The sequence below is a fragment of the Dermochelys coriacea genome, chromosome 5 (assembly GCF_009764565.3).
Source record: "Dermochelys coriacea isolate rDerCor1 chromosome 5, rDerCor1.pri.v4, whole genome shotgun sequence".
NCBI lineage: Eukaryota > Metazoa > Chordata > Testudines > Dermochelyidae > Dermochelys > Dermochelys coriacea.
This window is the reverse complement of record NC_050072.1, coordinates 43,182,852-43,207,534: the sequence shown is the minus strand read 5'-3', so window position 1 is coordinate 43,207,534 and position 24,683 is coordinate 43,182,852. Positions and strand designations below refer to the sequence as shown.

Genomic DNA, 24,683 nt, shown 5'->3' with positions numbered 1-24,683 from the left:
CACTTTTTCACTTCTATAGTTAAATAGTCACAATTACAACTCTCTCAAGGATAGGCTACTTTTGAAATGTTAAAATTAAAAGATCACAAGGTAATCAGTCTGAACACTTGATTTTTGCTAATAATATCCGTATACCTCTGTTCCCTGACCCACCTATTGAGCCTGCTCCTCCAGCTTTGCTCCTTGTAGAGCTCTCTAGCAAGCCTTTGACCCTGGGGAACCAGGAGGCAGTACTGTGGAAGGGAAGTACAAGGTAGACACACAGTTCTGCAACTGAGCTGCCTTTTTTGGTTGGCTACACAATGTGCTCAAACAGACAGGCAGCCAACCCACTCCTCACCCGATATTTCTTTATTCCATCCCACTCATTTCTTCCTACCTACCCACTCAAGTACCTGAAGAGCTGGGACGGTTCAAGTAGGGAAACCTAGTCTAATGGATCTGCCAAAATCTGCCACTTTCTTTTGGAGCACCTATCTCTTGCTGGCAGGAACTATACTTAAGTGTCCAAACTAGCAAAGAATGAAGACAGAAAGGACAGATTTTGCCAATTCTACTGCTCAGTCACTTTCCTGTTCATCACTTGTTCACACGTGCTTACCTTCAGTGTAGTAGTGGTTTTGTCAGACTTCTCCTTCCCATCTTTTTCTTTGCTACTTTTTTTCTTGGATGTGGATTGCTCTCTCTCTTTTCTTTCATTATTTGAATCCCTTTCTTTCTCTCTCTTTTTGTCCTTCTTATTTCTGCTTAAGAAAGTTTAAGACATTCAGTAATTGAGTAAACCAATTGAATACTAAAAAATTCTTTAGAAAGCTGTAATTCTGTAGAATCAACCCTTCATTTTCAGTACTGAACTGTAACACTAATGTGTTTCAACTGACGGTTCCTATGTAAGAGGCTGTGTAATTCCATAGCTTCTTATTTTAAAAAAAAATATTTTCTGAATCATCCAGATAGCATATTTCTAAAAGACCCTGAAGATGTACAGGTGGTGGAATTTACTGAAAGGACAAATCTCTTCATGCCAAATAATAGTGATCAGAAGCATTTCTAATTGAATACATGTATGACTTAGCTAACAATGCTAAAAAAAAAATAAATCCAAAATCCATATGTACCGTATGTGTAACCATGCAAAAATTATTAAGTACTGTACTGTATTGTATACTTATAGCCATTAAAAAAAAAAGTCATTTGTCTTACACTCCCAAGTCACTTGCATTGATCTGGAAATAACTGCTCACACATATAAGGTTTTTCCATCATTTGCTCTTTTGTTTAATTGCTATCAGAATTTGGGAAAGTAAATTCACAATCTTTTTCTTATGAACTGACTGAAGCAGCTTAATGGTTTGCAGATCAGTAACTGCAGTCTGATTCCTTTAATCTCCAATTAGATATAGAATTACTATCAAAACATTAAGTTGCACACCAGACCCGCATCTGTGAGACTTTCCAAAAGAATGGGTAAAAGAGAGAAGAGATTAAATATTTGTAAAAATGCAAAACACTGTCAATTTTCTTACTCAAAAGAGCTGAAGAATTTAATTTTCAAAAATATACAAAGAGGGGAGTGATTTGACAAAGGACAGCTGTACAGAGCAATAAGGATTTTTGATCGATTTGGAGGTAGAGAATGTAAAGAGCTCCAAAATAATAAATCAATACAAGATTGAACTGAGACTTGAATCACTTTGACCAAATGAAATTATCTGAAGTGATGGAAGCATAATAAAAGGGGTGGTAAACTGATGAGAACAGTGTTTCCAAACAAGTTTTTTCCATATTCCCAGCTTCTCCATCTAAGATTCCGTTTTGGAGAAAAAGGGCTGATCTTGTCATTTACATACAAGACAAGTAGAAAGCTTCTTACATGTGCTGAAAAACTGCCCAGAAGGAATCCAAATCTCCTCAACAAATTTTTTGCATGATATTGGTACTGATACTGGGAAGCTAATGAAATTTCAGTACGGGAGAAAGATCATTAAAGATTTTCTTTTTTAGCTGCCCATTTTAGTTCTAATATATTTATAAATCCCACCTCCTTGGTGATGGAGACCGAGAGGACTTTCTCTTTGATGTTCTGGATGATTTTGGAGACTTGGAAGGACTTCTACTCTTCCTCTTACGTCTTTCTCTGTAAGACCAAGAAGTTCAAAATTAGGTAATGAAGATGCACAATAAATTAGACAACGGCCTAAGAAAACAGATGGTTCTTAACATTATTCTTTGGCATGACAGCTCGTTGACACTGTTAATGTCCTGCAACATGTTGGCCACTACAAAGTGTATGCCTCACTGATTGTACATATATTACACAAGTCAAGAAATTTAAAGCTTTCTGTACGTGAGAATTTTGTGGGAGGAGGCATGGCAGAGGGGAGTAGCAGAGGGAGATTATGCTTCTTCAGATTTCTGCTATCTCACTTTTTGGAAGAGAATAAATTTACCTTCTCAGCCCAAACACCTCTATCAGGTGATAATGGATACCTGATAGAGTTAAATTTATTATTACCAATTGTCATTACAGTAAAGCCCAGGATGAGGACCTCATTGTACTAGAAGCTATTGACCTCAGCGGGGCCAGGATCACCTATGGTCCCTCCTCTGAAGAGTCTGCAGTATAAGTTCCTCCTTCAACGTAAGAGCCAAGAATTACTATTATTAAACATGAATCTTTAAATTATCAGCTGAGTTGATAAGTAATGAAAGAAACTATTACTAGAACACGTACCTTAAGAATTATAAATACATACATTTTAAAGGGAAAATGAAAAAAAGCTTTTTAATTGTCTTGTCTTGAGTTTGGAGATCTAAATTTCCTCTTCAGGAGCTGATGAAACCACTAACATTTACCTTGCATGGTGCTGCATTCCTTACAGTATTCTGAAGCTCAATTATAAAATATGCTGATTCCTCTGGCCCTGATCAAAGAAAGCACTTAGGTATGTGCACAAATTTTAAGCATGTGAGTAGTCCCGCGTCAGTAGGACTAATGTATTTAAACTTGAGCATGAGCTGAAGTGCTTTGTGAGATCAGACCCAGGTACTCACAGCATCAGTCCCAGAGGTGTTTGTTGTAAATCATGACAGGGAACATTTTAATATGGATTAAAACATTTCTATTGTTATTACTTCTCTAAGGATGACATGCTATTGTTAACAAACAATGCTGTATAAAAAAAAAAATAGGACACAGTTGTATGGGAAGGTTGAAGCCCAATAAAGTCCAACAAACACAGGAAATTCAGATTAAATCAGATTCTTAACATTTTATTTAAATGAGAATTTGGTAGGGTTTTTCACCGAAGGTTGCTATTCTAGGATCTGATCCAGGGTGTTGCTGAGTACTCATAACTCCCCCTGACTGCACGCACAATGAACCAGGCATAAAACAAGAATAAATTAACTAGATCTAAAAATTAGTTTAATATTAAACTAGAGTACAAGTTATATCAAAATGGATGTCCCCTTCCTGTTGGCATTTTTTCAAAACAAAAATTGTGTCATGGTTTATTTCAGAAATTTGACCAAGCAGGATAAAAAGAGTTCAGGAGAGCTGGGAGTTTCCCAAAGAGACAATATTAAAGACACAACAGAAAACTATCCTGATACAAAGGAGAGATTAAAAAGAATAGTAAGAAGCCAATATGGCTCCATCAAGGGCTGTTTAAGCCTACAAAAAGAGGAAACAAGAAAAAATTGCTAAGAAAGACTACAAAAGAATACCACAAGACTGTAGGACAAAAATCAGTAAGGCTAAAGCTTTGTTTACACTGCCAACTGAATGACAAAACTTTTCACAGGTGCTCAAAAAAGCTCCTCCCCCCCGAAAGACAAAAGTTTTATCAAGGCAAGTGGCAGTGTAAACTGCTCGTTGTCGGCAGGAGTGCTCTTCTGTTGACAACGCAAACCCCGCTTGTAGGGGGTGGAAGCATTTTGTTGGCAAAAATGCCAACAAACAGGTTTACACTGCCCGACTTTTAGCGACACAGCTGTGTCGCGAAAAGCTGTGTAGTGTAGAAAAACCCTAAGACACAAAATGCATTAAACCTAGCAAGGGACATAAGAGGTTCTATAAATACATTAGGAGCAATAGCAAGAAAAGGAAAGTGTAGGTCTACTAATTAGGGAAGGAGAACACATGGATCACATCAAGCAGGCTGATGTGTTAAATGCCTATTTTGCTTTAGTCTTCACTAAAAAGGTTAATTGTAACAAGATACTTAACACAACTAATGTTAACAACAAGGGGGAAGGAACCCATGGCAAAATACAGAAAGAATAGATTAAATAATATTTAGATAATTAGATGTATTCAAATTGGCAGGGTATGATGAAATTCACTCTATGGTACTTTTAAGGAACTAGTAGTCTCAAAACTGTTAGCAACTATTTTTGAGACTCATGGAAATGAGGTCCCAGAAGGCAGGAAAAGGGCAAACATAGTACCTATGTTTAAAAAGGAACAAAGAGGACCTGGGGAATTTTAGACCAGTCAGCCTAACTTCCATAGCTAGAAAGATACAGGAACAAATTATTAAACAATTTGTAAGCAAATTGTAAGCAATTTGTAACCTACGGCAAGGGTGGGCAATCTTTTTGGTCTGAGGGCCACATCTGGGAATAGAAATTGTATGGCGGGCCATGAACGGTCACAAAATTGGGGTTGGGGTGCGGGAGGGGGAGAGGGCTCTGGTTGGGGGTGTGGCCTCCAGGGTGGAGTCAGAAATGAGGAGTTCAGGGTGCGGAAGGGGGCTCCAGGCTCGGGAGTAGGGTGCGGGAAGAGGTTCAGGGGTAAAAGCTCCGGGCGGTGCTTATCTCAAGCAGCTCCCAGAAGCAGTGTCATGTCCCTTTTCTGGCTCCTATGTGGAGGCATGGCCAGGTGACTCGTCCGCAGGCACTGTCCCTGCAGCGCCCATTGGCTGCAGTTCCCGGCCATTGGGAGCAGTGGGGGAGGTGCTTGGGGCAGGGGCAGCACGCAGAATGGAACTCCCTGGCTGCCCCTATGCGTAGGAGCCAGAAGGGGGCCATGATGCCGCTTCCAGGAGCCAGGTGGAGAGGCCCCCGACCCTGCTGCCCGGATGAAGTGCCGGAGTGGGGCAAACCCCGCATCCTCTTCCCCAGCGGGAGCTCGATTAAAACAGCTGGCGGGCCATAGTTTGCCCACCCCGACCTAGGGGATAATACGGTGATAAGGAATAGGCAACATAGATTTGTCAAGAACAAATCATGCCAAACCTATATAATTAAATTACATTCTTTAGGGTTAATCACCGACTGGATAGAGGGGAAGCTGCATATGTGATAAATCTTGATTTTAGTAAGTCTTTTAGCACAGTCCTGCATGACATTCTCATAGGCCAACTACAGAATGCAGTCTAGATGAAATTACTATAAGGTGCATGTATAATTGGTTGAAAACCCATACTCATGAAAGTTATCAATGGCATGTGGTCAAACTGGGAGTATGTATCTAGTGGGGTCTCACAGGGGTCTGTCCTAGATCCAGTACTACTCAATATTTTCATTAGTGACTTAGATAATAGAGTAAACAGTATACATGTAAAATTTGTGGATGACATCAAGCTGCGAGGGCATGTAAGCACTTTGGAGAACAGGGTTAGAATTCAAATGATGATTTTAGATCAGTTCTCCAGTTTAACAAGATGAAAATCAATAAAGACAAGTACAAAGTATTACAGTTAGAAAGGAAAAAAATCAAATGTAAAAATACAACATTGGAATAACTGGCTAGGCAGTAGTACTACAGAAAAGGATCGGGGGGTATCATGGATCAAACTGAACATAAGCCAAAAATGTGATGCAACTGCAAAAAAGGCTAGTATTGTTCTGGGGAGTATTGACGGAAGTCTTATACATAACACACGAGAAGTAATTTTCCTGCTCTACTCAGCACTCGTGAGGGCTCAGCTAGAATGGGGTGTCCAGTTTTGGGCACCAAACTTCAAGGAAGATGTGGAAAATATGAGCGATCCAGAAGTCGGCAACGAAAATGATAGAAGGTTTAGAAAACATGACATATGAAGAAAGATTAAAAACATGGAAATGTTTATCTTGGGGGAAAAAATGACTGAGGGGAGGACCTGATAATCTCCAAGTATGTTAAGGGCTGTTATAAAGAGGATGGTGATTGATTACTTCTTGCCCTACCCTCAGTGGACATAAAGAACAACTGGCTTAAATCGCCAGCAAAGGAAATTTAGGTTAGATATTAGGAACAAACTTTCTACCTATAATGCTAGTTAAGCCGTGAAATAGGCTTCCAAGGAAGGTTGTAGAATCCCCATCATTGGAGGTTATTAAAAATAGACTAGACAAACACCTTTCAGGGATAGTCGACGTTTATTTATTACTGCTGCAGCACAGGGGGATGGATAAAATAACCTCTTGAGGTCCCTTCCAGCCCTACATTTCTATGATTCTACACTAAGGCTTGGTCTACACTTGAAAGTTGTAGAATCATAGCTACATCAGTAAATGGGATCAAAGTAGATATGCCAACATAACCCCCAGTGCAGATGCAGCTAGGTTGACAGAATAACACTTCAGTTGACGTAGCTAATAATCATTTGGGAAGGTAGCGTTCCTCTGCTGACAGAAAAATTCTTTATGTTGGGGTAGGCTGCATCTTCACTACGGAAACTAACACTACATTCCCTCTTTCTGAAAACGGAAGGATAATAAAACCTTTATCCAAACTTTTCCTTAAGCACCACAAAACACAAATAACAGACCTATAAAAGATAGCATAGCCTGCCTGAACCTTCAGTCTTGTATCAGCGATTTATTCTGACTTTTTAGGACTAATTCTTTGACATTCTTGGATTCTAGGGATTTGCTGGGTTGTTATTTGATCTAATTTCTGATACTCTGAATATAAAACTGTATTTATTTCCTCTTTACACAGACTCTTAGCTCCTTAGTCACAGCTCCCTAGCAGCCATCCTGAATAGTAGGACTTAACACGACAATATAAAGAACATGATTAGGTGATAGTCTGAAACAGAACTTTCATTGAGTGAAAAGGGTCAAGCAAAGCCTAGTCTAGATCCTGATGCAGCAGTCTACACCATTATTCCCAGTGCCAAATTTGACAGAAACAAGGGAGCAAGTGGCCCATCCTCATGGAAATGAGAACTCCCACGATGATCCTCAGTCTCCCTCAGAGATGGCAGTCCACAGAACTGTTCCAAAGAGGAATTTCTGCACATTCATAATTGGTTCCCTGCTTTTTTAAATAGGGAAGTATGGGGAAGGCGCCAAGATTTGCCTCAAACTAGCAGAATCCTCAGCATTACCAGACCCTTTCAAGTACTGAGACAGAGGAGGATGTGTTTTTTCTTTTTTTTGCGCAAAAGTATCATCTCAATACTGATGGCCTCCTTCAGTACGTCCAATTTACAGAATTCAGAAGAAGAGTGAAGAGTTTCTTTCCCTTTTTGACTCTTCTTAGTCCCTGAACTGACTGGTCTCTTTTTGCACTTTGGAATCCATATTCAACTTGGCCTTCATCAAAAAAAGAAGGACTTGTTTCTGACGTGGATGGAGAGTCCTTCTGAGTTAGGCTATCAGAAATTAGACTATCAAGCCCTCTGACCTCTTCAGGTGAAAGTGGTACTATAGAGAACCTCCCAGATAGACAAGTTTCACTAAAGTATAGGAGGCATTGTGTCAATGAGTCTGCCATGTACATCTTGGCTTTACACAAAGGGTACCATAGAAGCCAGATGTATCGGTCCTCAGTTCCAAAGGAATATCCCCTTGACACAAATATGAAAATAAAACAAAAGGATTAAACTGCACAATGCTAATTCACACTAACTTTACTAAACTACAATAAAAGCTAAGTAGAACAAGATAAACAATTAATATTCCTCTGCTCTCTGGCAGTTTTTAGCATTGTAGGGAACAATGCAATGAGGCTCTATGGATAGAATTAACTGAGGAACTATATAACCTGGAGCCCAAATGGTTGGTGGGACAAGGGAGCATGCATGCTGCCTCACAGACAAAGCTTTCTAAAGTAGTCCAGTGTACAATATAGGTTCATCCCAAGAGTGTGTTTTGAAGCAGGCAACGACCTCAAAAAAGAGCTATCTTGCTGAGAGAGGATACTGCACAATTAACTGAAGGACCAGAGTAGGAGGCTAAATCTGAAACCAATTTTTGTCAGTCCTGTTCTATGTTAATCTCACATGAGACATAAAAAACCCAAACTTCCTGCTGATTATTTGTCATAAAGCTAAATGTAATAAATGTTGCTTTCCCTGGAGTTGAAATAAAACATGTAATAATTTCTGAACAGAAACACAAAAAAAGAGTAGGACAGAGAAATAAAGCTTCAGGATTTTCTCCCCAGAATCAATTTAGAGAGAGCAGTATCACAGAAAATTAAAAACTCTATCTTCTTAATAAATGACATTGCAATACTGATGCATAGTATTCAGCTTTTGTGTTATCTCATTGTACTGACAGGTTAAGAACTAGCATAGCAAAATTATCAAACAGAATCAAACCTGCTGGAACTACGAGATCTTCTTAGAGAACTGTAGCTTCTGGGAGGTGTTCTGGATCTCTTCTCTTTCTTCTTTTTATCATCACTCTCTTTGGACCTCTCTTTTTCTCTTTCCCGTTCCTTCTCTTTGTCCCCTTCCTTGTCTTTGTCCTTCTCTTTGTCACCCTCCTTCTTCTCTCTGTCTTTCTCCCTGTCCTTCTCCTTAACCTTCTCCCTGTCCCCCTCTCTCTCCCGATCCTTTTCCTTGTCCCTGTCCCCCACTTTCTCCAGGTCTGTTTCCTTCTTGTCCCGGACTACCTCCTTCTCCTTGTCCCTGTCCTTCTCCCGGTCTTTGTTCCTCTCCTTTTCTTTGTCTCTATCCCTCTCTCGGTCCTTGTCCCTGTCTTTTTCTCTCTCTCTGTCCCTATTTCTCTCTTTGTCTCTGTCCCGCTCCCTCTCTTTTTCTTTATCTCTGTCTCTCTCCTTCTCCCTATCTCGGTCCTTGTCCTTCTCTTTGACCTTTTCTTTTTCCTTGACCTTTTCTTTGTTTTCTTTGTCTTTTTTCTTGTCCCTACGAAAAAGAAACATTCATTCATCATTGAAATGACCCTAATAAAAAGCTGAAGTCACTCCTTTACCCTACTAATAAACACTCGACAAAACTCTTAACTCTCTCTTTCAAAAATAATCAAAACTATGCAAAATGTAAATTTCCCACCCACCTCATTCCTAACAATCTAGCTTTTTTCCCCCTGCAGCTGCTGAAGGCAGAGGAATAAAAAAGAAAGAAAAAAACCAAACAATTAATCTTTAGACTAATGACATTATAGCATAGGAACAGACTATGCAGAAGTGCAGTATACAGCCTATGGACATTTGTAGGAACCTGAATGCTGAAGTAGACTTCCCAGCATTTTGTGGGAAATCAGATTTTTTTTTTTAAACTTGGCTTTTAAATACTTCTTCTCATAACAACGAGGAGTCTGGTGGCACCTTAAAGACTAACAGATTTATTTGGGCATAAGCTTTTGTGAGTTAAAAAAACCCCACTTCTTCAGTTGCCTGGTTTATGTCCAAATAAATCTGTTAGTCTTAACACCAGACTCCTCATTGTTTTTGTGGCTTGTGGACTAACACGGCTTTGTTTTGTTTTTGTGGACTAACACGGCTACCCCTCTGATACTTCTCATAACAGGGAATCCATCACCCTAAAATGGACTATAGGACAGTGTTTCTATTTGTGGTTAGGTCCAGTAAAGAATAGAGACAACTGTACATTATTTTTATTGAGTCTGCAAAAAAGAAACCCTACACAAATAAAGTACAATGATTTGGAAGTGTATATTTAAATTTTCTTCCCTCAAGTATTTTAGGAAAAATTGTAAGGGCTATCACCAACAAGAGTTGGTGGCCACACTCTAAGACCACCAAAAATGTTGTTGCGAGAACCCTTGCTATAGGATAACCACATCCTCAGGAACTCACAAAAGAAACTCAAACTATAACTTTTAGTCCTAAACTAATCCACCACACACATTATATCTATATCCTGGAACTGTGCCACAAATCCAGGATAATTGTTATTGGACTTTAAATAAGAGAAGTTAAGTTACATATTAACAAAGGAAGGAAAAATATACAGACTGATTAATTCTCTGTTATAAAAGGGCAAATTTACAGGCAAAGGCAATGTTGTCTTATTCTCATATAGAGGCAATTCATCAGTCTGGATTAGGCTATTAGGAGTTGGCAAGCTACCCAAAACGCAGAAAGGGACGAAGAAAACAAACATATGGCTCATGGAAGAATGGCAGACCGTAGAACCTGATGACTAAATACTGTACCTGAGGAAAATGGGATATCCACATTGCAATATTTTTTTGAGAGAGTGGACGGATGTCCAGGGTGTTGCTTTGCACATTTCTTTGTAAGAAACAATTTCAATATGTGTGAGGAGTGGATTTTGTACAATGAGCTCTAATAATAGATGGAAGCATTTTACCATCTATTTTATAAGACATCTATTATTTGTAGCCACCAGCAGGTGGTTTCTTTTGCAGATGGAGATGGTTACTTTTGGAGCTATGAGGCTTTTGGTTTTGCCAGCATGATCTTTTTCCTGAACGAGTTTGTTCTGTGCAACTAATATTTAATGGATTGACAGACATTTAACTTCCCTAGAATGAGAAGAATTGGGACAGAACCAAGATAGAAAGAAAAGAAAAAGAGGAAGTACCCCCTTGTTCCAAGGGCTGCTCTTTTAGTTCAGCCAAAAAATTCAGCTTCCAGCTGGCCACAGAAGCTTTGATTGGAGAATGAAATTTTGCTACTGCCTTGGTGAACCTGCAAATATGAAAGTCTGAACACAAACTTTCCCTTTCCAGCTGAGATGGCTGATAATGCAGCCATATGGATATATAAGGGGCTGAGGTTCAGATCTTTACTTAATTATCAAAGACGACTAATTTTGACAGTTACTGAATACGAGCCAAGGCTATGTTAGAATCCTTCCTGGATTGGAGGAATACATCCAGTATTTGCTTGGAGTACTCAAGTTCCCACAGATTCATCCTCTCAAGTTCTACAAGAACACCTAGAACTTGTCGATGTCTTGACAACAAAATGATCTCTGAATCAGAAGGTCTCTGTGAGGAGTAGTCATCTGAGAGCAGAGGTTGATGAAGAGGCATCATAATCACTGTTCAAAAAATATTGTGAATCTTTTAGCCACCGAGCTTTTGGAAGCAATTGTTCCACCTTGCAGGATTTGTTGGTTTTGTTTTGGTGGTTTTTGTTTACGAGTCAGATGAAATCTGAAGGTTTCTCTTGGCTGTAGGGCTCATTTGGGATGATCCCTCCAAGAGACCCAGTGAAAAGCTTATGTGATTGCAAAAATATCTCAAATCAAGTCCACTGAAATTTCAGGATAAGTAAGAACTCCGTGAGGCTAAATGCCAGAAGAGATCACAATAAGATGAGGCAATTCATAGGTCTGCAAAGCCCAGGATAGTTAGATGGGTTGGGAAAGATGAAGCTGTTTTGACCACCAATAGGAGACTGATTTTAGAAGGCTCATAAGTGTAGCTAGGGTTCCCTTCAGACAGAGTCCAGCCATGTGCCTCATGATCCCTACCTTTCTCCACCAGAGCCAGTGTTTGGTCAAAGCTCTTTCCACAGAGGCCTTCAGGTGATCAAGATCCAGTGGCCAAAGGCTCTGGTGAGGAGCCCGTGAAGATCACTGCTCCCACCAATGGGACATACCATCCAGAAAGGATGAACCGGTCAGGAGCAGGGGAGCGCCAACACCCTGTGGCCAGAAGGAGCTAATCATCAATGGATCAAGCCCAACCAATTCCAGCAGTGAGGTGCATTGCTCTCTCACATGCTGGAGGAAGAGTGTGTGTCATGGGGAGAGAAGAGGCCAAATTACCTACAAAAGCAAGTCTGAAACTCCCCTAAATGCATGAGGTAGAGCAACGGTTCTGAAACTTAATTGTATCGTGACCCCCTTCTGACAACAAAAATTACTACATGACCCCAGGAGGGGGGATCGAAGACTGAGCCCACTCAAGCTCCGCTGCCCCAGGCGGGAGGATGGGGGGCAAAGCTGAAGCCCAAGGGCTCCTGCCCTGGGCAGGGGGGGCATGCAACCTTAACTCTGGACAGTGGGGCTTGGGCTTCAGACTTGCTGGGGCCCAGGGCCAACACCAGCCTTGGCGACCCCATTAAAATGGGATCTTGACCAACTTTGGGGTCCCAACCCACAGTTTGAGAACCCCTGAGACAGAGTATAGAAAGATGCTTCTGCCAGATGGAGGAAAGACACTACAGACCACTTTGGCACCAAAACTCTATCCAGTAAGCTGCCCTCATGAGTACCTGTTGATGTGGATAATTCAATAGTCCATCCCAGAGCAATGGATTGCCTGTGTCTGCAAATTACGCTATTGTTCAACAAGATGAAGAATTAGTTTGATGGAATCCTGTAGTTGGCCAAACTAAATAGCCAAGAGGACTGAACATGAATAACTGGATTTGGATTAGGCTGGTCACAAATAAACATTTCATAACACAAAGATGTATAGTTTTACTTATAGGAGGGAAAACAACCAACCTGAAATAACTAGAAAATTGGCAGAGCTAACATACACAAACACACACGTGGTGGATGTCTGTTTTGTGAATACTTGCTGATTTGCACCCAAATTCACCCCTAGTTTAAGCCAGTGCAACAACTTTGGAGTGACAGTTTGTGCCAACTTACACCACGGCTCAATTTGTCATGTAGAGTAAAATTTTCAAACTTGGTTGCCTAAAGTTTGGCATTTAACTAAAAACTACCTTATTTTCAATTATGCTGAACAATTGTAGTAACCTTTGACTTCAATGGAAGTTGAGGAAGCTCAGTACATAAGTTTAGGGACCCCAGTTTGAAAATTGTAACCATAGTACTTATTTTGCATAGTCTTCTTCTTAGGGAGATAAACATTATTTCAAAACACCATGGAAGTATCCACATTAATACAGCCATGAAACTGATATCACTAAGATATAAAATAGAAATAATTTGAAAATTCAAGACAGAATAGCTTAGAGACAAACTTGATTTTATTTTTCACCTGCAGTCTACATTTTGTAAGGTTTTTCCAGAAGCTATGAACTAGGTAATAAGAAGTGTAACACCAACTGTAGCAAAGAAAGCTCACCGGGAACGAGAATGACTTCTTGACTTCTGCCTTTCCTTAGACTTGGAACGTTTTTTGGGAGGACTTTTGGATCTACGCCTATCCTTCTGACTAGAGAGTGATCTATTGTGTGATCTACTCCTGCAGCAAACAACATCAAAGAATAAATACTACATTTAACCTTGAGACTTCAGAAAAGAAACTGAAAAAAAAATACATAAACCATGGAAATTAAATACATGGTATTTCATCTAATTATTATACCTAGTCCACAGTGAACTTCTTCACAGTTTTCCACATTTAAAATTTGATCAGACTGACCCACCTCTTTCAAAACAATATACCATTTAAAAAATTCTGTTACTACAATGTCATAGCAAAGAACTAACACACAGAAATGTCAGGAAAAGCAGAGTTATGAATCATACAGCAATTGAACATCCTTGAATATACTGTAAAATATTAATGTATCATATTATCATCCCAACGAGGGTGTGAAGTTTAATACAAAATTAAATTTACACTAATCGGTCCATGTTGCTGGCATGCAATATAGAAACTACACCTGCTCAGTTAATATACTTAATTATTCCTGTGGTAAAAATATGATTGTGCTATTTGAATTTTACTGTAAAGACAGTTTTATAATAAACAGAATTTAATTTTACAATATACTGCTGTTAAATCTATACCATTGTACGTATATATAATTTAGCTTAGTTACAATGTTACAGGAACCAAGATTTTGGATCATCCTATTCCTGTGTGTTTAAATTATTAAATGTAACATTGTATTAATGTTTTCTCTTACATTTCTTCAATCATTCAATGTGTGGACAGGCAATCTTAATTTTTGCATTTTCTACACCCAGGAAGAATCGACCTCCTACATAACACAGGCCAGAAAATTTCATCCAGCAATTCCTGCATCAAAGTTCTTAACTTCTGGTTCAGTTAGGGCATATATAATAGAAAAAATATCCAATCTTGATTTAAAACACATCAAGCAATCAGGAATCTACTATATCCTTAAGTAAGCTGTTCCAATTAAAGGTACCATGATCAATCACCTCTTAACCGCCTCTTGAATAAGTTAACTAAATTTAGCTTTTTAAATCTCCCAATGTAATGAAAGTTTTCTAGACTTCAAAGCATTTTTCTAGCTCTTTTCCAAAGCCTTTTTTTTTTTTTTTTTTTTTTTAAAAACAGAGTGATCAGAACATAGTTTTCCAGTACTGGTCTCAGTCTGCATAACACGGGAAAAAATGGGTTGCAGAAATACAATAGGAAGAATGTTATTCAATATAAAGATCAATAAAAAGAGACAGCCAGGTTGGGTTGATTCTAGGAGAATTTCTATCCCCACCCATTTCACACTTTTTAACACAACTGTACCATTTTGCATGAACAGTATTTATTAGGTAGAATTTTTTCTCCCTTGCATTTGTTCTTTTCTTTTTTAATTTTATTTTTTCCTTTCTACCACCATGATCCTTATCTTTTGTCTTTTTCAATATGACTTTTCTATGTTGAGTAAATATTTATCTTCTTTTTCCTCTCCATTCTCAGTCTGTCTTTTCCTATGTTATTTTGTCTTCTTCCTTCCCTCGTCTTCTTCTATCATTCCTTTCTTCTCTTGTGTTTGATGTTCCCAACCTTTCTATACTTTCTCCACCTGCACCTTATTCTGGGACTACTGAACACTTCAAATCTCTAAGTGGGTTTTTCCCACCCTCCTTTTTCTTTTTTAAATCTGCACCCTTTCTTTTCCCTCCAAAGTTATTCCAGTACAAGATAGGCAATATTCACTCTGGACCAGTAACAAATTCAAGGTCCTACATCTGGCACCATCAGGGCTAGAAAAAAGTGCAGTATACACATACTGATGGACACAGCACTAATTTTTAGAGGATTGTAAAAATTAAATTACATTTTCCCTTTCCTCCAAGTCCTGTTCAGTTAGCTCATGGTAATTAAAGCTATTTGGCTTTACAGGTTTAATCTATCTTGGCTTTTCAGCCTTAGTACTAACATACTTCTAAAAACTCTGTGAAACCTCTCAAGTGGTTTCTCTGTAAAAGATGGCAGATCCAAAACATACGATGGTGTGATATCAAGTTTAATAGTCCTCATTTTGGATTATCTGCCCAACCTATCTGTGGCTTTGCACTTGGGTATAACATGGCCATCTCAAATCCATGCTAATAAATCTTTTCTACCATATCATATGCCAAATATTCTCTCTTAGTCTGTATATATGACATTCCAATATAGTGTATGCATTTATTGAATGCCAAATCATAGAAATAAATGCAAATAGATTTATTCCAATGTGCAGAAACTCAAGTAGAAACATGCTTGACTTATTTCTGTATAAACATACTCAGTATGCACTCAGATTGGTGTAGAAAATGACATGCTGTGATATTCTCCACATTATTTTCAATAAATCATAACTTACTGATTTGAACTTTTTTTCTTCTCACTCTGAAAAAAAGCACATTCCTCTCAAAAACTTTGTACTAGAGCTGGGCAGGAAACGTTTGTTTGTTTTTGTCCCACAAGAATTTTAAAGATTTTGAAAGTTTCCTGTCCCAAACCAGGATGAAAAGTCAAAATTTTGAAAATGTTTGTAAACCAAAAATCTGGGAGGTTGGGGAGAAGGATTGGATCAGACAAATTCATTTAATGAATTTTAAAATGCTTGTTTCAATTTCAAACTTTCGCTTTTCCTTTTTTTTTAACCTATAAATTAACTTCAATTTAAAAACTAAATGTTGTGTCAACCCAAAAAGGGAACTTTTGTTTAGAAAATGTCAAAATTTCAAGCCTTTCTTTCAAAAAATTTTCAAAACAAAAAATTCATCAACACCTTTCACATGAACAGTTTAGGATTTGACAAATCAGCATTATCTGACACAAAAGAAGTTTCATCAAAAAATTCCAGATCAGTTCTGCTGAGTTTGATATTTTAGGGATCAATTTTAAGTTGCCTTGCTCCATCTAAACTTACCAAGGAAAGTGCATGTTGACAGGAAGCACTCATGTTTATTACTGTCAAAATCCTGAGGAACAAAAAGATGCACAAAATGCCAGCACCACCTATGTTCTGCAACTCAAGACGCATACACAAAAGAGGGTTTACCAGGGGAAAGGTTAGGGTTGTTTTGCCTAGAGCTGTGTTTCACATATTAATGTGGAACAGTCTGTCAACTAGATGCCAAATTAATTCCAGCTCAGTTAGAATAAGGCCTCTGTGATTGATGAATTTGAGATGAAAGTAACTCAGGGATGATAAGCCACCAAGAAACAGGGAATGGCTGAGGGAGGTTTATTCTAAAAATACTGTTGACTCTCTGCCAGGATCAGAATGATCTTTAGTTCAATAAGTCCCCAGAACTGACTGCAAAATAAATTCATCATACTATTATACAAAGCCCTGGATTCAGACATTTCTTTATCTGAATCTAATTTTGAAGCAAGCAAGTGAGAATTTGGCTCTTAAAGCATAGTCAGCTCTGAGTTATCCATAGACAAAAGAATCTGAAAACTGTACTGTGTGACATGTAAAGCTTTCCTAAAGAGAAGAAGTTGTCTAGTTATGTGCTGACTGTCCCAAATAGGCAGTCAGGAAATAACTGATAGCTAAAAAAATAATTCAATTTTCTAACATCATAGAACACAACCTCTGGTTACACCTACTGGAACAAGCTGCAAAACTAAAGCCAAGACTTCAGTGGTTGTGCAAATCTCTTCTCTTTGGTAGTATATGGATGTGGTGAGTCCCTATGGGTAACCTACATTGCCCACCATGGAGTTTTGGTAGTTGCCACATCACAGGACAATGCATTCAGGGGCATAACACAACTGCTGATGCAATACTGAAGAAACTTAACTTAAAAAAAAAAAGTTACTTTACATTCACTTCTATGCTAAATTTCTCTCACTCTTTTGCTATCTGAGATAGTGGGTACATAACTTAGAAATATTCCCATAGCCATTTGGATAATCAAAGTTTCAGATAACAGGAACTCTGATTTCAGGAGACATTTCCAAAATTGAGATAACAGGAGTTTACCCTTGTCTCATTTGCAGGTAAAAAAGTTTGCAGATAACTTTTTAAGAGTATACAGACAACTTTACTTCCATATTTAGATGACTTGGAATTTACAACCTAACCAAAACTTTAAACATTAAAAATCAAAACAAATTCTGAGACTAAAATAGTGGGGGTTAAGTATGAAAAAATTTAGCCAGAATTGGTGGGGGGGATTTGTGTCACATGCATTTTCAGACTGAGTCAGTTAAATAATATTTATAATTTTGGGATACTAGAAGTATCATACCAGCAAAAGCTACCACACCATCAAACAATCCAGGACATCAATAGGAGGGAAAAAAAAAAAAAATCTGACTACACTCCACCAGCAAAGGACAATTAATTGTATCACATTCTGAAATTGAGACCTTTCAAGGTTTAAAAAAATCAAGCTACTAAAATGTGAGCATTTTATCTTTGTCTGCTCTAACTGAAATCAGTCCTGTATCTTTTGAATACTATCCCAAAATAGCTTTTCCATTATATTTGTCTGGTTTTGGGGAATGAAAATCTGCTCAAACACAGAAAGTTCTTATTTTGGTCCAGTCAACAGTATCAAGTACTTCAATAAATCTCTCCCAACAATTCTTGGCTCAGAATTCAGAGACAATCTCAAAAGCTACTGCCATCAAAAAACACAGTGTAATCTCTTACTGCAAAATGGAAAGCATTCTCACCTGCGTTTTGAGCGTGATCTTTTCCTTCTAGATCGGGATTTTGAACTAGACCTGGACTCTGAACGAGAATGGGAACGAGATCGACCGCCTTTTCTTTCACTGCTCTTTCCAGACTCTGAGAGGAAAAAACCACTTTGCAGTGTAAGCTCAGAACATTTAAAGATCCCAGTTAACAATCTGGCACAAGTGGAATGTACCACATATAGTGCAATGGGCCTACTCTCTGCACATCTTCCTTCTTTGCAAAAATCCTTCAGAAACATCCAAGAAAGTCATTGCATATACTCGTTGAGTGCAGCCATCCTGCAGCAGTACACATAAACCAGATAATTATAAACAGCTAGCTGAGTAAGGAATGGGATTTATGTTGCTGCCACAATGCACAAGATTACAACATGTTCTCTTCTTGGCTTATTCAATTACATAAAATTACTTTTTCTGAAAAAAAATTAACTTCTGAGAATAGACAAAATTCAGAGTAGCAATTTTGAAAATGTGCTCAAAAATTTAAATGACACTCAGCACTTAATTATATTTTCAAAGCACTGTATAAATATTAACTACTTAAAACCCACAATCCTCTGGAGAAGTATGTAAAGGTCTGGTCCAAAAACCCTGTAGTAAATGGAAAGTTTCCTACTGACTTTGACGGGCAGTGAATCAGGTCCCATCTGATGATACTATGAGTAGTATTAAAGTATTAAAGAAATAATTAGTAAATTTTAGAGAGTGTTGTGTCTTCCAGTTTTGTCCAGGATAGATAATTATGCAGTGTCTAGGTTTGTTAATGATAATGAAACATCTCAAAGGTCTATGAAAAATCTTCATTGTTATCTTAATTGCAAGGTTTTTTTAAAAGAAACAAATTCATATTCTTTAATGACAAGCGGAGGACAACAAAGAATTGATAGAGTGAAAAATGTAATATCTGTAAAGCACTTTGAACATAAAACAGCACTAGCATTAAGCATTATTAGGTATTATAATAGTATTGACTTCACAATTTTAAGCTATTGACAGCATTCAATTGAACAAATCTTTGAAAATAAAATATGTCAAAACAAATTTGAAAAGAAACCTGGATTCCACTGGCTTGTCAAATAAGAAAACAATTTTGATTATTCAACTTTTACCAAAGACAAATACTGCTCATCTTGAGGGAGTCCTTTTCTCTGTCTGAAAATGCTCTATAAATGCATGTCAAGATGCACAGATTGAGATATACTGGTTTCATCCTAACTAGCGAACATAATGGATTTACCTGGCTCAATAGCTGCCGATATGAAAGACTGGGCTTCCCTTACTCTCTTCATCACTTCTTCCAACTCCTTGGCAGCAGCTTGTGGAGTCATTTCAGGAGGTTTCACTATTGCATTATTGGAGTGATTTATTCTAAAGTAAGGAACAAACCTAGTTTTAAAATTATGCTTGTGTGCACTTTTTTTTTTTAAACTTGATTAAAAAAAAAGAACACAAGATAAATATACACTGCACCTTATCCATAATTAGCTTGTCTATAGATTTTTTCCTTATAATCACCAATACAATCTAAGTATTTACATATAATACCTGGTTTTTATTGCCTAAAACCTTTTTTACCTTGAATAAATGCATTAATACACATGGTGATGCCCATATTTATGTGGCATACAAGCATATCTTCAAACAACAGAAGAATAAGAAATTTAATCTTTTTTAAATTAAAGGTGAAATTTATATTCTGAAGCCTATTTACCACATAAGCACCATATTTAGGGCTTAAGTAGAGCCTAGTGTGGGTCATCTACACGGTGATAGATTTCACCCCCAGAGATTAAATATTAGTATAGGCTGCTCTGTTCTAAACTATACCCCTATCCAGGGGAATTAACTTTCACTCTTGAAAATGTAAAACAACAGGTATCAAAGGCTACAGAAAGCAGCACCCTGCTAATATAGGCCTTGCAAACTGCTTTGTATGGCATACCTCCACAGATGAGGGCCATAATTACAGACATATTTATAAAGATACTGAGAAATCTTTCATTCAGAATTAATTTGGATATTTTCTGTTCAATTTCTTACTTCAGTGGCCTGTCTCCAAACATAACTCCATTAAAGGCAAGAGCACGAGGTACAGAATTTTGGTCTGCAAATTCCACGAAAGCAAACCGTGTTGGTTGTGTCTCATCACCTGCCATTCGCACAAACTTCACTTCTCCAACTTGTTTAAAAAATTCAAGCAGCTGATCTGCTGTTGTAGTCTATAACAAAATCAAAAAGCTCAGGTGAAGTAAAATATGTAATGAAAAACACTTATCCAACATACCAGGTAACCTAAGAACTTCAGAGATTAGGAAAAAAGATTTCATTAGTCAAAGGCAACGTGGACCAAAACTTTTATATTTCTTTCCTTCCCCATAAAAGTTATTTGGAAACTAGCCAATTTAGAAAAGGGAGGATCACAATTTTTTTCTCCACACATCTAAAAAGTCTGTTTCTATTTAAAATGGTGCCACTAATACAAAAGATATTTTGAAAGAGTGATGTTTGGAAATTATATATTATTTAAAAAAAGAAAGAAAGTTTTCTGGATGAATATTTTAAGAGAGATGTTAATCCAACAAATTTAAATAATCAAGGAAAGGAGAGGTGAAAATGCTCATCCTCCTCTTCCTTCCAACTGCCTGTAGAAATGAAGGAAAGGATCATTGCAAGCCCTGAACTCATCATACCTGTCAATAATAAACGTATTTCCACATGGATCTGCTTTTTTCAGGGTAGTTCATTTGAAATCATCAATTAAAAAGGAATTTCTTTATATTTCAAATTGAATAATTTCATTTGCGTTACATATACTGATTGAAAGTGCATCAAAATAATATTTTTTAAAATGTTGTTTTTATCTTTTCACTCATCCAAGGTTTTAGAATGGCACTCATCACAGTAGTAACTTTCTACTTAGGTATATAGTTAGGCAAACAAAACAAAAGCCACATTTACTCTTAACTGAGTGGCATTTATATATTTAAATAACCCTCTGGTAAATAATTGACCGTTTAAGGAAGAGGACTTTGTTTCCCTGTTATGGATACAGAAGAGTCTTCATACTAAATTATACAACTAATCCACCAAGAACAGCCTCCTGTGATGGCCAATTATTCATACTTGAGAAAAAGGTAAATTCCTTCTCCACAATGCACCTATCCTACAGAGCAATGCTGCACATGGATGGGGGGATGACAAATTCCTTCATAATCCCTGAAGTAATCAGTTTATTATACTCTGATGCAGATCATCATCATTTCAGTGTACACAGTGATAAAACTATCAAAATCTGTAGTATTTGTTTCTTTGAAGTAGTGAACTCTACAAGCTGTCTTCCCCCCCTTTCCCAAGAAGCATTCACAACACAATTAATAATCACAAGAGCATCTTCTTCTTTTATTTGTTTGAATTATCTTCTATTTTTACCATGTGGAACACACTCATTACACACATATGGGTCTTTTCAAAACTGTTTAACATCATAAATCACAATGACATGGGCTAAACCAGAGGTGGCCAAACTTTTTGGCCCGAGGACCATATCTGGGTATGGAAATTGTATGGCGGGCCATGAATGCAAAATTGGGGGCTGGGGTGCGGGAGGGAGTGAGGGCTCTGGGGTGGGGCCAGAAATGAGGAGTTCAGGGTGCAGGAGGGTACTCCGGCTGGGACTGAGGGGTTCGGAGGGCTGGGGAAGGGGGTTGGGGAGCGGGAGCATGTCGGGTGCAGGCTCCGGGCGGCGCTTACCTCAAGCAGCTCCCAGAAGCAGTGGCATGTACCCCCTCTGGCTCGTACTGGAGGCGCAGCCAGGTGGCTCTGCGTGCTGCCCTGTCTGCAAGTGCCTCCCCTGCAGCTCCCATTAGCCGTGGTTCCCGGCCAATGGGAGCTGTGGGGACAGTGCTTGGGGCGGCGGCAGCATGCAGAGCCCCTTGGCTGCCCCTATGCATAGGAGCTGGAGAGGGGACATGCCGCTGCTTCTGGGAGCCGCATGGAGTGGGGCAAGCCCCTGACCCCACTCCCCGGCTGGAGTGCCGGAGTGGGGCAAGTGCCAGACCCTGCTCCCCGGCGGGAGCTTGAGGGCCAGATTAAAACGTCTGGAGGGCTGGATGCAGCCCCTGTGCCATAGTTTGCCTACCCCTGGGTTAAAAACTACATCTTCCTTTAACATTTCAAATTTGACAAAAAGGACGGTACCTGAGAATTCAGATTTCCAACATAGACTGTTCTCCTAATTTCATCAATTTTGGAAGGATCCACATTTCCCATAATTGGTGGCTGTGGTATTTCTCCAAGTGCTGTAATATTAGGGTCCAATGCTGCTGCTGGTATAGCTCCCAACGTGCCAAGTGAAACACTAAGCTTAAAAAAAAAAAAAAAAAGAACATTATTTATAAACAAATGGGAGATTGTGTCCCCCAGCAAGGCTTTTATCCCAAATACATCCAAGTAAAAAACAAAATACAAATTCAGTACAAACAGACAATATTTTTTTTTAGTTCAACCCTCACCTTGCAAAAATTCTATCCCCCAAATCTAGCCTCTCATATATTAAATGTTCCAAAATATGGCCAGTCACCGTCTTGCTTAAGCTTTTTGGCCAGTGATGCTATAGCATAATCAAACAGAAAGACAATGGCAGAATTCCCCTGCAGAACATAAAACATGAACATTTATGCCCATGATATTAATAAATGTAGAATTAGCATTTAGGGAAAAGGCAACTGAGACAATAAACAAGAATTCCATAGCTATGCTGCCAAGAATGACATAATTCCCTCCCAAGTCTTCTGTTATAGAGAAAGAGACCAGTCTACATTTTCTTTTGTGAAACACGTGATTTGAGTCTTTTTCCCAGATTAATATAAAAACTGACAAATTGGGGGAGGAAGACTAATACTGCTCAACAAAGGAGTTTCTTATGATTAATGCTTTGTCTGCAATGTTTACAGGAGCTATGGAGAGCCCCATGGGAATAACTGGACACTCCGTTCTCCTTAATTTTAAAGGAAAATGAGCATCCAAATCCCCTATGTGGCTTTGAAATCTCAGCCTAAAGCTTTTCTAGCTTGGACCCACTGCTAATGTGAAAGCTCAGAGGGGAACCTAAATATTTGGTTGAGGTCTAAATATTTCTTATTCAGTCCTGGTCCAGAACTACAGAAGTAGCATTAGTCTTGAGGATCAGTGATAAATCTTGTGCAACACCAGGGACGTAAATGAACACCATGTACCACTGGAAAAATAGAATTCCATAGCAAGTATATAGCAGTTGTTTCTATCCCTGGTAGATTGAGAGAGATTAGGTTTTAAAAATCCAACAATTCAAATAACTATCATGCTTTCCCTTATGTACATACACACAATTGAATTCCAAAGTGATTTTAACAAGTATCTTGACAATTGCTAGATTTTCATATTCCTTATGCTGGTAGAAAACCTGGAATTCTAGCATTTGAACAGCATAATGCAGTAATTCTGTGGACTGTAAAGGACTAGCTGGTAGGCAACAGAGATGTGGTAAGTAACATGGTACCACTTCCTCCATGTTTCTAATTGTTTCTACATGGGTCCAGGTGTCTAAAAACAAAGATGTGCCAGCCTAGCTACATCCACAGGGGTTACTGCAATATAAGAAAAAGAGGAGGAGGAAAAGTAAAGAGTAATAGCTATCAGGGAATGGAACTGCCATGCACTAGCATGAGAGGTGCAGGGAGCCCTTCACCAGGTGAAAAATGTTCAGGGAACAAAGGAAACAGGCAGGTGAGGAAGAGGACCACCAGGCAGCGTACCTCTGGAAATGGAGGACCAGCCTGCAGGGCAGCAGAGAAATGAACCAAAAGGCCAAACAGCATATGCCCATAACAAAGACGAACAGGCAGCAACAAAGCACATGTAGGGAGATCAGGCAAAAGAGAAACACATGTAACTGACAGGGGGAAAGAGTGGGAAACAGGACAGATGACAGAAAGAAATGAAACAAAGAGCAGGAGATAATTACTTATTTTTTCCAAAACAGACAAAACACTAATTGCTTTTAAAAACAATTTAAGTACCTGAGACTTTTCTAATACTAGCATTCCATGTAAGCATGCTGCACAATTATATATAGGATTATAAATGGAAAGAGTTGCTCCATCAGACACACTCTCCATTAAAATGTAATATATGCTATGAAAAAGCTGAGAATTTCCTAGTATAAAGCATTTAGTCTTATTTCTAGCAGTTCAAGATATCAGCTGCAAATATCATGCCACAACTGAAGTGGAATAAGTGAGACAGTAATCAGAATAATGTGACTTTTAAAATGTTCTGTATTCTGAGCTGCCAGGACTAAATATTGTTGTTGGAGTACTACAAATATTCTCATAATTTCCCAACTACTGCTCCTGAACCAGACATCAGAAAAAATGTAGGTCGATCTCTGGTTCAAACTTCTAGAATTATTTCAAAATCTTCATGCGGTATAAACTTGTGTGTTTCTTTTTAAGTAATGCTGAAATACTAGTTGATAACTGAAGTTACAAACACAAGTAGTTAAGATCTGCTCCTTTCTCAAAATGCGGGGATGAGGTATTTTCTAAAATCATGTATAAATCACTATTTTCCTAATGGATTTCCAGAATGAAAATCATGAGCTTTAATGTAAATTTAATGATTCTCCAGTTTTATGTCACTGG

The 24,683-nt window shown here is 38.3% G+C and overlaps 1 protein-coding gene across 10 annotated transcripts in view; it reads right to left on the bottom strand.

Annotated features, from left to right (window-relative positions):
* The window catches only part of SREK1 (splicing regulatory glutamic acid and lysine rich protein 1), a 60,508-nt gene that overhangs the window by 7,317 nt on the left and 28,508 nt on the right, over positions 1 to 24,683 (bottom strand). For 6 of the 10 annotated variants that reach the window (XM_043514191.1, XM_043514193.1, XM_043514194.1 and 3 more), the window contains 8 exons: positions 22,201 to 22,365; positions 20,044 to 20,222; positions 19,241 to 19,389; positions 17,980 to 18,094; positions 13,225 to 13,344; positions 8,541 to 9,089; positions 2,042 to 2,137; positions 602 to 746 (listed from right to left, as the gene is read on the bottom strand). In XM_043514191.1, coding sequence (XP_043370126.1) covers positions 602 to 746; positions 2,042 to 2,137; positions 8,541 to 9,089; positions 13,225 to 13,344; positions 17,980 to 18,094; positions 19,241 to 19,389; positions 20,044 to 20,222; positions 22,201 to 22,365 — 1,518 coding nt within the window. The remainder of the gene's footprint in view (positions 1 to 601; positions 747 to 2,041; positions 2,138 to 8,540; positions 9,090 to 13,224; positions 13,345 to 17,979; positions 18,095 to 19,240; positions 19,390 to 20,043; positions 20,223 to 22,200; positions 22,366 to 24,683) is intronic. The other 4 variants (XM_038401235.2, XM_043514196.1, XM_038401236.2 and 1 more) reach the window with 3 other exon arrangements.